Source organism: Nyctereutes procyonoides, unplaced genomic scaffold (assembly GCF_905146905.1).
Source record: "Nyctereutes procyonoides isolate TBG_1078 unplaced genomic scaffold, NYPRO_anot_genome, whole genome shotgun sequence".
Taxonomy (NCBI): Eukaryota; Metazoa; Chordata; class Mammalia; order Carnivora; family Canidae; genus Nyctereutes; species Nyctereutes procyonoides.
Window position 1 is genome coordinate 20,290,059 of NW_026575051.1, and position 17,145 is coordinate 20,307,203.

Here is a 17,145-nt window from a genome sequence, read left to right on the forward strand (position 1 = left end):
TGTTTTGACGATTCCAAATACTTGTGTCTGAAGTTTACATTAAGTTTTAAGTCCTCAGATAATGGAATGCCGGAAGTGAACTTTACAAAATGCTGATGTATCTGCTTGTCCTTTGTGTTATATTAGAAATTATAGTTCCTCCATTTTAATTTTATTGCTGCCAATGTGAGTTTTCCCTTTAAAAAAAAAAACTATTCTTAGCACCCTCTGCATATTATCAGGATGTATTTGGTATTCAGATAAAATGCATTCTGTTTTAAACCTGTTTCTCTCATTTTAGTGTCCTATGTACTCTAAATCATTTTTAACATTTAAATGTTCAATTATTAAAGAGATTGGGAACTCTTCCTCAGGAGCAAATGTTCTCCCATGCTGGAACAGTAATAATTCTGAAAGAGAAATGATTTTGTCCCAAGTCACCATTTCATTTTTAGGCATAATTATGACAGTGTCCACAGCAGTTATCTTCAGGCCCCAGACTGACCATCAAGAGAGCTGAATTCTAGCCCAGTTTTCACACTGACTAGTTATATGTTCTTTGGAAGGTCATTACCTCTCTCTGGGTCTCAGTTTCTCATCCTTAAGGTGGAATTTGGACTAAATGGTTGATGAAATCCCTTCAAGTTCAAAAATCTGCAATTTTGGGCAGTCCCGGTGGTGCAGCGGTTTAGCGCCGCCTGCAGCCTGGGGTGTGATCCTGGAGACCCAGGATCAAGTCCCACTTCGGGCTTCCTGCATGGAGCCTGCTTCTCCCTCTGCCTGTGTCTCTGCCTCTCTCTCGCTCTCTCTGAATAAATAAATCTTTAAAAAAAATAAAATAAAAAGTAAATAAAAATCTGCAATTTTGATCCTGTTGCCTCTACTCTAGGGTGTCAGATTGCAAACCCATTCTTTATATGAAATGGTGGGTAGAGTCGTACCTGGTAAGAGCAGAGTTGATACTGTTATGTTCAGTTACCTTTCCCAGCTGACTTCCAAGGAAGTTATTAGACTTCCAGTGATAAGTAATGCAATTAAGGGAAGGGAGGGAGGGAGGGAAGAAGGAAGGAAGGAGAGAGCCTACCAGGGTAACCAAATAAAAAACCCAGACAAAATTCTTTGATAAACTTTAAAAATATTCTACTTAAAAAGAAAAAAAAATCCCACTTATACCAATGGTGCTAAAGAGGTTGTTAGCACAAAGTTGGAAAAAGTGGCCATCATTGGGGTACTGTGCATACTTACTATCAGAGATAATTGAGAATTGGATTGATAATTCATACTCAAACTCTGATTATGATACTGAAGCAGAAACTATGAAATTGATTATAAAAATATATGCCATATCTGTAAAAATGCACTAGTTATTGAAAGTTTAAGAAACTAGTTTGAATCTATGCCATGTCCTGGACTTTTCCCAAAAGGATGTGGAAGTAGGTGAGGGTATATGTATATGTGGTTTTTTTTTTTTTTGTCTTTTAAAGAAATCCTTGATATCCATTGCCTTTATGATTTTACTCTTTTGCAATAAGAAGAATGCAGAAGAATCTTCATTTTGATGAGTGATTGGTATTTTATTGTTTTATGAAAAAGGGTTGTCTGATTTACAAAGTATTAGTTTATTTCCTTTTGCTTCTTATTACTTTATTAAAGTGGCCTCATGATATCTTCCTGAGCACTGCTACAAATGCAAAGTGAAACATTTGCCGAATTCTCTAGCCCTCTTCATTTTTTAATACTCGGCTACTATAGTGCTCATATTTTTGAGAAACATGCCACGTTCAAATTTGAATATGTTCTTCACGCTCTCAATGGAGCTTTCATCTAGTGGAGGCTTCCTTTGGCTTCCAGGCTGGAGAAATTTTTGAATTGTGGGAATGTAGCTGATTCTGGCCTTGAATTCCTAAAATGCAGAAGTATACTGTCCATGAGAAGAGAATATGGCAAAATAGGCAAAATATAAATGATACATATTTTTGCAAATGAGAGAAACCTTGTGTAAAAACTATATTCCTTATGGCTGGCAGAAGTAGGGGATAAAATGGTGTTTTCGCACACTGTGTGGCATTGTGAAACGATGCTACCCTTGTACAAAGCAACTTTGCAGTATTTCTCAAAAAACACAAAAATGTTCCTAGTCTGTAACCAAGTGACCACATTTTTCAGATTGCTTCCTAGTGATACCGTTTTAAATGAGGAAAAATTTATACCCATGAAGATGCTGTTGCAACATTACTCGTAAGAGCAAATATTTCTGAGTATCCTGATATATAACTAATACATAGATGTCCTATGTCATAAGGATTTCTTCATGTCTTTATGTAATCTTTGAAAATACACCTTTAGGTGGCTGCATAAAATCTACCCAATGGATGCATCCTTGTTTATGTAGACCCTTCTCCCATTCTGAATATTTAAATTGTTTATGGTTTTCACTATTTAAAATAAGATTATTCTAAGCATAGTACATGGAATATTATATAATCATGAAAAATTTCAAAAATAGAAGACTAGGTTGTATCAAAATGAGGCGGATTACATAAAAATACCAAAACATGCTTATTGTGTAACATGAAGTGGGAGGTTGAGGCTGCAGAGTTATCACAACTTTGACAACAACTATATTTTAAATAAACATATTTTTAAAGGTTAGAAAGGAATCCACCAACATAGCAGAGTGTTCTAGGAGTCAGGTCATGGAATCAGCTGAGGGTTATGTCCCAGTCCCGTCACCTACCAACACTGTGACTTGAAGGACAGTTATTTGACCTCTTGGAGCCTTGTTTCCTATCCACTTTGAGGATGGAATAAAATCAGTGAGGTAATGCTCATTCAGTGCTTGGTATAATGCTTGGCACATAATAAGAATATAGTCGGTGGTTATGGTTACTGTTAAATAATGGCTATGTTAGGATGATAATATCTTAAATGTTTTCCCATCACCTTATCTAGAAGAAGACAGCCATTTTATTGAGGTTCTGCTACATTCAGGGCAAACCCTTGGAGACTGAAGGCCTAGGATCAGAAGTCTGCCTCAGATCCCCATGCTGGCCCAGATGACCCTCATCTGCTTTCCTTTCTCACTTTATTTTTAAATTTACTACCTTAGATTGAGGTTATTTGTCTATGTGCTTCTCTCGCCCACTACATGTTTCCTTAAGGGCATATTTGTATCTTTAGCACAGGTCTTGGCATAAAGAAGTTAGTAGATTCTTAAATAATAATGAAGGACTGAATGAAAGAATAAATGAATGATAAAAATTTATTCTTCCTGCAGTTCTTGGGAGTTATTTGGATAACATTACCTGTAGCAGAGGAAAGCCTGTGAGGACACTGGGTTTGCATTCTTCAGCCATTAGGATGACTTCAAGGAGCTGTATATCAGCCCAGCTCAGCCGATTGCCCACAAGAAAATCTTGCCCATGATCTCTTAGTGCCTGTATGACAGTTGAAAAGAAAGTAGAGGATTTAGGGGCATACCTAGCAGATAAAGGCAGTGAGACTTGGCAGAAAATCTAGAAGTTTAGAGACCTGGCTCCTACGCTTGGCTGCTGGCTAGCTGTGTGAACACATATAAATCCCATCTCTGAGGGCTTCGGTTTGTTCACCAAAAGAGGTGAGATAGCCTGAATTTTCCTGAGAATTCTCAACACCAGAAACAGCCTAATCTCACATGCCTTTGTTTTCTTTTCATTACATCTCCTGTGCCTATTCTATGAACCTTTATAGAATAATTTTACCCCCATAGCCTGGATTGGTGGTCCTCCTGGGTGTAGGATGATAATTCTCTTCTCACATCATCTCAGGTCAGTATCCTTAGTGCACTGTTCTTCGTGGGAGAACATTGTTCTCACAGGGACCCCCACCGTATTTCTAGAAGTAAATTTTCTAATAGGGCTCTGACTGCTAGGTCACTTTGAGTCAAAATCAACTGAATAGAAAAGGTTGGAGTAGAAAGTCACTAAGGTATTTTGTAGCCCTAAAACTCTGTGATTTTGTGATGCTTTGACATGGGATCAGGAGTTAGAGAGACCTGAGTATCAGCCCCAGTGTGATTAGTTGTATGACATCAGGGAAGTTACCATGCTTCTTTATGCTCTGCAAAATGGGGAGAACAGTGGCACATCTTTAATGAATTTAAGAAGATTACATGGGATCATGCATGCAAAATGCATAGCACAGTGCTAACACATAGTAAGCACATAGCAAAAATGAACCATCAAGAAAGTTCTGTTTGAGTGATGATGATGTTAATACTATTTTTAGCCATGAGAGAAGTCTCTGTTCTTCATAGTATCCCATCACAAAAACATAACTCATCCATCCCATTCTCAGTATTGGTAAAACTATAAGATAAAAATCTCTTAACTAAAAAAAAAAATCTCTTACCTCATATGCTCATTACAATGGAATGGATTATCTTTCAAATAATTTTGTAGGAATGACAACAAGAAAGCTGGAGGTATAGAATATTCAGTTTGATCCATCTTCCATCTTGGACCAAAGAGACTTATAACTCACTAAATGTAATTAATGGAAAAGTATAACCTAGGAAGTTAGAATATCTATAATCTATATTAAATACATAAATATCAATTAAACAATTTGTAGGATTAGACTATAAAATAGTTGATATGATAAGTTTATTTAAGTGTATGTACTAAATCATTCAATTAGAACCATTGTTACTCAACCTGGAAAGGATGGATTAAAACAGCATTGCTGGTGGGTTTGGAAAACTGATGTCTTCTTTTTACCAAACCCTTAACGTTATTCATGATCCTTTCCTATATTGACTGATATTATATCAAATGCATCTTGACCTTGAGGTCAAGAGCACTGTTAACTCAAGAAGCTATCCAACTCTGTGTCGGGGCTGGCACTAAGTATTTGCTTAAAGCTCAAGTTTTTCAGACATATTTTCAGCTGTTAAAAATGAAGAGACAGATGAAAAATAGTATCAGTTTTGGAACAATTTTTTCTTAACATTTTGAATATTGTGTAGAATTCAGATAAGCCTTATGAAGTACCCTGAGCCCTGGTACTATCCCGTGTATTTTAGAAGTAATATCCATCCTTTCCCCTCACTCTAGCTCTCTAATTAGTGTGGGATTTTCCCCCTAGAATTCTTTTTACAAGATTCTGTTTTACTCCAGAATTAAATCAAGCAACTGAAATTATGTCAGCACAAGAACCACAAATATTGCTGAAGTTATGCATGAAATCCTTAAAAAATAAAATGCAGAAGACTGAGGTGAGAGGAAAGAGATTTGTTTCATAATGGCAACTGGGGGAAGAGTTTTGCTTTCACAGAGTGTTTTGGGGATCTTTCACCCACCAGTGAAGTTTTTTACTTTTAGTTTAGTTAGTTTTTCTCCCCCTTGATCCGAGTCATACAGCAGGGCAGAATTTGTCACTTACCTTCTCATAGACGGGGAAGAATTTTGTAGTGGCTCTTTCAAGGATGTATTCAAGATTCATCTCCTTTTCTCCAGGCAGGGAGAGTGGAAAGAACATAATCATGTCACTGAGGTCCTTCAAACCCTCTACATACATGTCAATCCTAGAGAAGGGGTGATAATTCAAGAGCTCCAGATAAAGGAATCATCATTTAATGAGCCAAAGAAACATATTAAGTAATGCCTTAGTTCCACCTGCCTTGTTAGCAGGTATCTCAGTGTCCCATGAGTTAATACCATTTCTACTTAATATCCTTTGAGATATTAAGATCAATTTGAGAAATGGGAGAATTATAGGACTAAAGTATGGGAGCAATTATGTGAGTGTGAATATCAACTGTGTAACATGAGTGCTAAAACACAATGTATTAAAATAGTCCTAAAGTAATATATTAGGCAAAGATTGTATTTGACTATTTAAATGTTATAACAACAATGATACTGGGGCACCTGGGTGGCTTAGTGGTTGAACGTCTGCCTTTGGTTCAGGTCATGATCCTGGGATCGAGTCCCACATCAGGCTCCCTGAAGGGAGCCTGCTTTTCCTTCTGCCTATGTTTCTGCCTCTCTCTCTAGTCTCTCATGAATAAATAAAATCTTTTAAAAATAAAATAAAAATAAATTTAAAAATCAATGAAATTGACCATGTCTATACATGTTGGAGAAGAGATAACTAGGAACCTCTGTGCCAGCAACAATATCTCCACCTGGACTGAAGGTTCTGAAAGTTAGAACAATTCAAGAAGGCACAGAAGTTACTCAACAGTTCCCCTTGCCACCACTCAAATCTTTATGCCAGAATGAATCGAAAAATAGATACTATGTTAGACAAGACACCATAGTGAAAAGACTACTGGTTTGGGCATTGGCAAACCCTGTCCTGGTCCAAAGGGAGTCTCTTAATCTTTCAGAGCCATAGTTCTTTTAGCATTAACCCAGAGTAGCAACAAGTATCTTGAAATGGCCTCAAATTCGTTGCTACTTTTACTATTGAGAATGAGTCTCATTCTCCCCTTGAATTTGAATGGTTCTTGAGGACTTGTGTGACCAACAGAATGTGGGGAAGTAATGTTCTAAGATTTCCAAGACTAGGTCAAAAGAAGTCTTACAGTTTCCACCTGGTCCTCTTCCACGTTTGCTCTGAGGGAAGCCAGCCACCTCACAGAAACTCAAGCTGTCCTCATGGAGATGTCATGTGGAAGGAAAGACATACCCCACCAGGCCCATTTGTTCCAGTTCTCCTAACCCAGGTGCCAGATATATGAGTGAAGAACCACATGAGAGACTCTTGAAGAGTGCCATCCAGCTGGCCCCTGTCAACTCACAGAACCGTAAGAGATGGTGTCTACAGCAACAAATTGCCAGAGCAATAGCAACAGTAGGGTTATGTTGGGATTTTGTAGTTGCAAGAGTTTTAAATAATAAATTCTCTAACATAGGTTTTATCATAACAATATCTCAGTGAAGGCACCATAAAAATTCGTAATTCATTTTCAATTTATAAACATTAGTTTTATGAAAGATGTACTTAAAAACAATTTTGCAGTAAAAGGAACCACAGCTCCTCAGAGAAATGGCTGAGTTCAGGTCTAGAACAAGAGATTTACAGGATAAATATGGATTATCACATTTTATCAGGTAATAAGGAAATTTTGAGAGATAACTAGGGTAAGGTCAAACATTCCCAGGAGCCACTTCACTCCCACTGGCCAAAGGTAGTACAATTTGAGCATCAATAAGAGTAACAACTGAAGTGAATTGAAACACCTCAGAGATATTTAAATTGACAAGATCACAGTGATACTAGAATAATAACAATAATTAATTGGTCAATGTTGTAGGATGCAGGTGAGCCAACTCATTTGGAAAATTGGTAAACAAAGGTCTATCATGTCTTTCCTAGAGGAAATTGTACTCCAGATAACCAGAGAGTAGATGAAGAAAAGCTTTTCTTTATCGAAGTATTCTAGATAATAAATGCAGAAGGAATGATAGTACTGAACACAAATGGTGTTAACATCATAAATAGACAAGCAGATATTTTTTGCTTCCTGATCAGGGAATGCACCAATACCTATGAAATAGTCTTGCAAAAACCACAAGAACTTGAGTCTGATAAAACTTCTGTATCTTACAACCAACTGACAGGAAATACAGAGACAGAGGAATGTGTTAAACTACACTGCAGAAGAAAAAAAAAAAACTACACTGCAGAGATGCAATCAGCAGAAATTTGGCTATGAGAATCTTCTAGAAAGCATGAGAAAGCTTATGTTAAGATTTTAAAATACAAAAAAAAAAGATTTTAAAATACAAACTCTATTTCAAAAATTTTACTGCATTAAAAATTTTAGTTATGTTTCTGAAGAATGTCTGGGAGACTGGGTGACTATCTGGTGTGCCAGAGACTGAGGAGGTGGCTATTCCGCAGGAAGGCTACTTCCTGAATCAATTTCACAGGTTCACACTCCAAATTTTGAGTTTGTTCTTGTGATTTACCCTGTGCTTTACTCCCACCTAGTGGAGCAAAACACAGAGTTCATCAGGAAGAGGCAGATTTCCTTCACTGGTTTTTGTCCTTGCTTTGTTCTCTCTAAATACAGAATTAGAAAATGAAATAAACTGTGTAACTGGCCATGAATTGATAATTGTTGAAAGTAACTCTGTACATAGGGTTTTTTTTTTTTTTTTTACCAATCTCTCTCCTTGTGTGTTAGATTTTTCCATAAGAAGTTAAAAAACAAGAAAAGAAGTTTCAGGTAATCTATCAAGAACTACATACAATTGCTAACATGCCTAATGATTAGATTTTCGTTTTTTGTTTAAGTAAAAAATAATTGTTGTTACCAGGCTTGTTCCCGTATATTCCTTCCATACAAGTTGTATTTTGCAGCTAAGTATCTTAGGATGGCTCTGGTTTCTACCAAATTCATTCCATCAATTTCGACCATGGGCACTTGTTCATACATCAGAGTTCCACCTTTAAATGTACAAAGGAAAGTTGGATTATTTACTGTCCCTAATGGTAGCATCTGAGTTTTCTTTCACTCTTCAGGTGCTACAAAATGGGACTACGTAACTAAATATGATTAAAATATTTTAATATTTATTTTTAATATTTTAAATATTTTAGAGACTGATCCACAAGGAGAAATAATTATGTATTTATTCACAGATAGATGTGTAGAGTGCAAGACTTGAGGCTGTGTCCTCCAGGAGATACAACAAGGTACAGACAGAAGCTTTCTTTCTGGCCAAGAATGTCTGTTTCTCATCACTTACTCTCCATTCCTGTAGCCACCCGGCTGGTGAGACTCTCTTTCCCTCTGAACCATCATAGTAATGTCCTAGCTGTTAACATGACCCTCAAATGATCTCTCCTTTTTTTGTTGTTAAACTTTTTTATTTTCGTTCCTGTACAGTTCACATAGTGTTCTATTAGTTCCAGGTGTACAATGTAGTGATTCAACAAGTCCATACATTACTCAGTGCTCATCATGATAGTGCACTCTAAATCCCCATCATGTATTTCACCCATCCCCCACCCACCTCCCACTTTGTTCTCTATAGATAAGGGTCTGGTTTTTGGTTTGTCTCTTTTTTCTTTGTTCATTTGTTTTGTTTCTTGAATTCCACATATGAGTGAAATCATATGGCATGTGCCTTTCTCTGACTAGCTAATTTTGCTTAGTATTATACCCTCTATGTCCATCCATGTCATTGCAAATAACAAGGTTTTATTATTTTTTATGACTGAGTAATATTCCAGAGGTCTCTCTCTCTCTCTCTGTCTCTCTCTCTGTGTGTGTGTGTGTGTGTGTGTGTGTGTGTGTGTGTGTGTGTAGCACATCTTTATCCATTCATCTATCAATGGACACTTGGGCAACTTCTATCATTTGGCTGTTGTAAATAATGCTGCAATAAACATAAGTGCAAATATCTCTTCGAATTAGTGTTTTCATATTCTTTGGATAAATATCCAATAGTGGATCATAGGTTAGTCCTATTTTTAACTTTTTGAGGAACCTCCATACTGTTCTCCAGAGTGGCTGCACCAATCTGCATTCCCACCAACAGTGCATGAGGGTTCCTTTTCCTCCACATCCTCACCTATAAGACAATAATATTTAACCTCAACCTGGAATTCAAAGCACTCCTTGTAATTTGCCTCCATGTACTTTCCACACATTCCATGCCACCCACCTATGTGAACCAGAGTCCCAGTGGCCTCCCATCAGAGTGACAGCTCTTTGTTTGGAGCTTATTTTTTCAGTCTTCTAGGGAATCCTTGCGTTACACATCAACAGCAACTTAAGAGGCCCATGGTTTAATTTAAAAGAATTCCATTCTCTCTGCACCATCCTTCCCTCCTTCTCTTCCTATGTCTTTCTGACTCTTCATCAAAAGGGCAACAGTAAAGCTGGCACTTTTCCCACTTTTCCTTAAGTTGAATCAGCTCTCTGGACTGAATCCATGGCAAGAACATCCTGGTTTTTCTGCTCTTGCCTCCAGGTTCAACTGGAAGAACATTTTCTCCCTAATTACATCAGTTGGGGTCTAGCTGGGAGATAGAACCATACTAGTTAGTTACTTTAACCATACTAAGTTACAAAGAAGTTAACTAGGTCCTGGAGAACTGAGAGGCAACAAAGGGACAGTACAGATCATGACGGTGACATCTGCAGAAAGTATCATCCCTAGGGCTGAGGAAACAAGGGGACGGTGCTGAAATTATTACAATTTAGAAGCTCAAGCAAGGGCAGGACTCCTCTTACTTTGAGCATTCATAAGCTTGTTGCAAGATCCAAGTGCTGCCCTCCTGACAGAGATATTGATAGACACTGTCTAGCTAATTTTCTCCACTGAATGTGTGTGCGCTTTTTTCTCACCTTGGATTAATTTCTCAAATTCTTCACGTGTTTCAAAAAGTTCTTCTTCAAACTAAAAAATGAAAAAAAGAATATGTTGCTATAATTTTTATTGTTATTATTACTTTTGGTATTACGGAAAAAGAGTTGAATACAAGTAAAATGCCTAACTACCAATGAAACCAATGTTTCAAGGAGTTATTTAACACACGCTGGTCTTTTCTGGGTTCTATGAACCTAAGGAAGTTTTTGTATAAAACTAAAGCAAAAGATTTACTGAATTCAGTTGATTGAGTAACACTGATACCTCCTGTTGTGTGGATGGAGCCTGCCAGGTAGACTTTTCAGATCACAATCTGAATGCAGGCTACTCCCTTCATTAGCTCAGACAAATTACTCTCTTCTAATTTCAGTTTCCTAACATGTGAAAATGGAGCTAATACCTACTCATAATGTTGTCATAATGTTTTAAATGAGATCCTATCAAAGGAAGACCAACACTCATGTTTGGCTCACCATTACTGTTTTCCTCAGAACTTTCCCTTGGGTAGTGTTTGTTGTCCCTAGTTTCCAGGGTTCAAGAACAACCAAATGTTACTTTGATCATTCTATTATATATTCTCTTTTTAAACCCAAGATGGTTAGACACAGAAAAATTAAGTTGCAGCAAATCTCAGAAATTAGCAATCTAACAATAGAACTGAATAAACTCAAAAGATACTTTGTAGCATTAAGGAAAGAAGAATCAAGGTACAGTTTATTTCTTGCAGCTTTCATTTTTTTTTGTCTTAGATTTCTGCTTTATTGTTACATTATTACCAGTTACCTTCCAGAGACTTAGTCTTAGAATATATCCACAGACTGAACATGGCCATTTTGTACAGTATAATTTTAATATAAAATTTAAACACAATGAATTTTTTGTATTATTTCTATCATGATTAGAGATGGAAAACCCCAACATGTAATTGGAAAACAGTGTTTTCCCCAAGGATTCTATTCTACCCCCACTGTAACAAAAATAATTTTAAAATTTTACATTTACAGTTTGGAATGATAAAAAATATTAAGAAAAGATACGGATAACGTGGTTCCCTTGTACTGTTCCTGGATACTTACTATTAAACCAAGATGTCTGATCATCCTTATTCCTAAACCTTGAAGACCAGCATTAACTACGACTCTTGGTGCTCTTCTTTTCCAAGCCTTCATGTGATGCTTATACAGCCCAGAGAGGTTAATTGACTTGCCTGAAGTCCTACAGCTAAAAAGTGGAAGAACCAGGACTAGAATCCCTTATCTCCAAACTCACTACATTTTAGATATTATCATTTTGCTAACTGTGTAATTTGTATTTCAATAATCTTTATAGGAAGAAGTCATATTCCCAAATTGACATCAAATCTGAGGATACAGATAGGACTAACTAAGACATAAAACAACGCTTCCCAAAAAGCGCTTTTTCCCTACTTTAAAGATTGCTTATGATTTTCATGTAATGTGATGGGGGCAAAAGAGTATATGTTTATGATTTCAATTTCTCCTCAAATTTCTCACATTAGGAACTCCAGGGTAACTGTCTACTTTGGCAAGGCTCCAAGAGTTCAGAGCTCAGCCCCAAACTCCAATTCCAGCCCAGGTGTTACCAAGGGGGTCCCTGAGAGCAGCTTGGAGAGAGGGCAGCACCCAGGAGTTCATAGTCTGGGTGTGGCCATGGAACAAAGGCATGGGCTACAGCAAAATTCCTCAGACTATATACTGCACAAGGAATTTTCTGGTAGGTTTAGATTGAGTTTGACCAGATCACACACCAAAGATTTCCCACATGAACGTTTTTGTTTTTAATGGTGTGTTTCCTTCAATTTTATCTTTTGCTTGAAGGCTTAATGTGCAAGAACCCTGGGCTCTGAAGATAAACAAAACACAGCTGTTTTAGCAAAGTCACTGATGCTAGAGCATGATTATTTAACTTCTGAAAATTTCCTATGACTCACATCAAAAGGAAAAAATCAGGCACAGAAGGTAAATATTGACTATAGAATTTTCTTCTAACTCTAAGAAGCTTTGAGGATACCAACCCTAATATAAAAATTGTGAGGAGTCAGAAGATGCAGGAAGGAGCTTCATGTGGCTCAGAAAGGAGAATGGGCCTTTTATTGTTTTGAAAAAATTAGCTCATTGGAAGAAGAAACGACAAGTTCCATTTTTTTTTATTAGATACTAAAAATAGTGCCCCTTCCAAAGAAATTGGAGTGTTTTTGGTATGTAGGCTTTGGGTTCACATCATCTCCTGTGTGTTTTACCATATTTTATTCAGATCTAATGTTAAAGCAACACTACATAAAAATAAAGGAATGACTCTGATTCTCCACTCCCTTCATTTATTCATCTGTCATTTATCCGTCTCAATATGGATGGATCTCAAAGACATAATATTGAGTGTAAGGAGGAAAATAAAGAATGATTCACCAAAGGAACCACTTATATAAATTATCTCAAAGGGCGCACAAGTCGATGGTTGGTGAGCACACACATAAAAATATAAAGGCTGGACTAACAGGATAGGGGTTACTTATGTGACATGGGGGTGATGGTCCAACTGAATTTTAGCTTTATCTGTTAATGTTTTATTTTTAAAAGAAGATTACATTAATACCCATAGCCCAGGACAGCCCGGATGGCTCAGCAGTTTGGTGCTGCCTTCCGCCTGGGGCGTGATCCTGGAGACCCAGGATCGAGTCCCGTGTCGGGCTCCCTGCATGGAGCCTGCTTCTCCCTCTGCCTGTGTCTCTGCCTCTCTCTCTCTCTCTCTCTCTCTCTCTCTCTGTGTGTGTGTGTGTGTGTGTCTCATGAATAAATAAATAAAATCTTTAAAAAAATGCCCATAGCCCATATGTTTTTTTAAGACTTAAGGCAAATATGACAAAATAATAATACTCATTCCATATAGTGGTATCATGTGTGTTTTTAGTAGAATATTCTTCATACTTTATTATATGTGCTGCCAAAGCAAGCATTCTTTAAACTTTACATATCTTCAAAATTTAAATAATTCATAATAAAGGAATTTTTGAAAAAAGTGATAATGAACTTTGTTCACAAGAATTTGTTGCTTTATTATAGCAGAAATTCTTAATCTGGGGGCCTAGGATATGTTATGTATTTTGTGGCTTCTTGGAGACCCTACAATTCTATGTACATCAGGCTTTTTCCTGGGAAGCAGCTTTATAGGTTTCTTTAGATTCTAGTATAAAACATCTCTTCTATTCTCCTGAAATGTCTTCAAGCCTTGGTACCACCCGATACTGTAAAATGGTATGCTTCACAAAATATTTAAAAACAATAAACTGTATTCTAAGCTGCATTTATATAAGGTATCTGCATTCCTAGTGAACAGATGAACATATGTCTTCTGTCAGGGCCAAAACAATGTAGAGAATCTAAACAAATATCAAGTGAATGGGGTTATTTGCTATTCTCATGTTAAACCACGGAAATGTGAAGAAAACTCCCTGATCTTTCATCTTTGGATCTAAGAGACCCACTTAGGAGTGACTAGGAAAAAAAAAATTTGTGGGTCACAGAAGAGGCTAATTGCTTTATATTCACAGTGAATGTGTATATATGAATGTGTTTATAGACACAAATATTTATCTTTGAAAGGTCGGTATAAACTTCAATAACGGGGATCCTGGGTGGCTCAGCAGTTTAGCGCACTTGTGTGCAAGCCCAAGAGTGTGATCCTGGGGTCCGAGGATCGAGTCCATTGTCAGGCTCCCTGCAAGGAGCCTGCTTCTCCCTCTGCCTATGTCTCGGCCTCTCTCTCTCTCTCTCTCTCTCATGAATAAATAAATAAAATCTTTTAAAAAACTTCAATAACTTAGCTTTTAAGTATGTTGAGAATAGAATTTTTTAACTTCATTAAAGTATAGGATAGTTATATTTTTGGTAATGAATGATATGTTCTAACATCAGTCTCTATGAGACTTTTCTATGCACTTAAAAAAAAACACCTTGTTTCTCAATATTCATGAGATAGATATAGTTAAGCAAGTCCAATACTTGGCTGACAAGGACGAAATGGAAAGAAACTCTTTGGTAGAACAAGTCCCTTCCTCCCTTCCTTTCTTCGTTAGTTATTATTTGCTTCACCTTGGGTCAGCTCAGTACCCACAACCAGTTTCCACGATACTTGGGCACTTATTTAAAAGAACTCACTCCCTCACAGCCCAGTATCCAAAGAGCAGGTGGCAAAACCGGCTTTTTGTTCAGGAATCATATGAGAAGTTTCCTATACCTGCTCTCTAAGTAAGTGCTCAACGACCCCATTATGAAAATAATATGAGGGCACCTGGGTGGCTCAGTCCATTAAGTGGCTGCCTTCGGTTCAAGTCATGATCCCAGGTTCTCCCTTCCTCTACTCCCCTCGTCCTCCCCACCCCCCCATCCCCGCTCAATTCTCTCTCTCTCTATCAAACAAATAAATCAAATCTTTTTAAAAAAAGGAAACAATATGAATAAATCCAGCGTCTTACCTCTACTCCTGCTGCAGCCAAGAGCCACCTGATGGACTCCATTCTGCCTCGTCCATTGAAGTAGTGAAGCTTGGGCTTTCCCGCCATGCTTAAGGATTCCTGCAAATCAACAGGGAGAGAGACTGATGAAGACTCATCCGCAGAGAGAGAGAGAGAGAGAGAGCAGGAGAGAAACAGAAACATACAGAGCAGTGTAAAGTGAACCAGAAAGCTCTGGACTTGTGCCCAAAGTCAAAGCTGTTCCTCAGCTCCAAGGATGTCTGTGTTCTGTGTTCTGTCTCACAAATGGAGTTTATCATCACAAATTGGTGTTCTCAAAGCTTAATTGGATAACAGATACATTTTTAAAAATAGATAGAGGATAAGTGAGGAAGCCAAACAGATGGAAGGAATTCAAAAATAAGACTCTGACCAGCTCTTCCTCCCGTAGCAGGTGGTGAGCTACCAGCATCCCAATCTTTTTCCTTTTTATCTGTACAGATCCCCCTCCCTCCTCCTACCAGCACAGCACAGACTGACAGCCCAGACTGGCAAAACCAGGAGAGATTAGGCGAGATTGATGTTTTTCACTTTCCAAGTAAATCTCTGTACTTTAATTGAGGTGTCCTCTGAAGCCTGGAGACAGCATTCAAGAGGATTTTCAATGACTCATTAGGATTTAAAGCAAAAGTGCAGAGTTAGGCAAACTGGGTCTTTTCATCCTTTTTCCTCTGAAAATGAAAATGAAAATGCCTTTTTTTAAGAAACATAACCCTTGCTCACTTTGAAGAAGTTAAAATAGTATAGAAATTAAAAGCCTATCTGCACCACCCCAAGATAGACTCAAGGCTTATGGGACATGGGGAGTAGCTTTGGTGGGGTGGCAGGCTCTGGACATTCAAAAATAGCTTGAGGTACCTGGAGAAGTGGGTCCCTGGAAGCACAGGAGGCTGTGTGGAGGGGCAGGAGTGGCTTTCAGAGTAGAGAGTCAGCGTCTTCATGCTAGGAATGGGACCTGATTTACTTTGCAGCATATCACCCGGCTCACTTTTTAAACAAACAATTCTACACATTAAGAGCTCAGCCAAATAAGTGAAGAGAAAAGGATAGATTGAGGATATTATCATTTGGGAAACCAGAATGAAAAAAAGCAATCTAGACCTATGGCTTTTCAGCACCCTATGTGGTACTTTAGAATCATCCTATTAGGTGCTTGAAACACACACAGGTGCATGAGTGCACATTGGTGGTTCACTCTCAGTCTCTCTCTCCTTCTCTCTCCCTCTCTCCCCCCACCCCTGTTCTCTGCCCCTCCTGCTCCGCCACCCCCCCCCCTTGTCCCACATTGATTTGGGAAAGGACTCTGGCACCAATGTATTTTAGAATCTTTCTAATATGCAGTCAGCATTAAGAACCACTGATCTAGACAACCGTTATATCCATAGCTGCTGAAACTACTGAGATCTCTAAAATGGAGAGGCCAGGCTGACTACTCTAAACACCTAACATCACTAATTTGGGACAACCAGACATGACAGTTTTCCCAATGTCATGTAATAGAAAGTGTACAGCACTGCCTGTGAAGAATTCTTGCCAAAACAACTGACCAGGAATTCAATCAAGCCTAAAGATACCAATTTATGGGATACAGGAAACAGATGAACACTTCAGGGATGCAATTAGCAAAATCAACAAAATCTATAATGTGGAACTGGACAGGCTTGCCATTCAGAGAGTGGTCCCCATGCCAGCAACATATGGATCACCTGGGAAGTTGTTAGGAAAGGCTCCACCCCAAACCCTCTAGAATCTACATTTTAAGATTCCCAGGGATTTACATGCACACTGAAGCTTGAGAAGCACGGTTCTGCAGGTCAAATAACTTACATATTCCCAAAGAACCCTCTACTCTTATATTGTGGTGATAAGAATTTTTTAAATTTGCATGAAAATTAGAGATGCGGGATCCCTGGGTGGCGCAGCGGTTTGGCGCCTGCCTTTGGCCCAGGGCGCGATCCTGGAGACGCGGGATCGAATCCCACGTCGGGCTCCCGGTGCATGGAGCCTGCTTCTCCCTCTGCCTGTGTCTCTGCCTCTCTCTCTCTCTCTGTGTGACTATCATAAATAAAAAAAGAAAAAAAAGAAAATTAGAGATGCAGGGGAATCTATAGGTTCAAGAGACTTAAGAGATCCTTTAAACAAATGCAATGTATAGGAACTTTTTTTGGATTCTGATCTTAACAGCAATTAATTTAAATATAGATGATATGCTGGGAGAATTTGAACTACAAACATTTAACATAAGGGAATTACTGTTAGTTTTGT

General features: G+C 38.0%; 1 protein-coding gene across 1 annotated transcript; it reads right to left on the bottom strand.

The window, feature by feature from the left end:
• Positions 1-1,602: 1,602 nt before the first annotated feature.
• LOC129513051 (glutathione S-transferase-like) lies at positions 1,603-14,929 on the bottom strand. The gene is made up of 6 exons (XM_055330725.1): positions 14,842-14,929; positions 10,328-10,379; positions 8,286-8,418; positions 5,401-5,542; positions 3,285-3,416; positions 1,603-1,882 (listed from the first exon to the last, which is right to left on the bottom strand). The coding sequence occupies exons 1-6, from the start codon at positions 14,926-14,928 to the stop codon at positions 1,712-1,714; spliced, it is 717 nt and encodes a 238-aa protein (XP_055186700.1). The 5' UTR covers position 14,929; the 3' UTR covers positions 1,603-1,711.
• Positions 14,930-17,145: the final 2,216 nt, after the last annotated feature.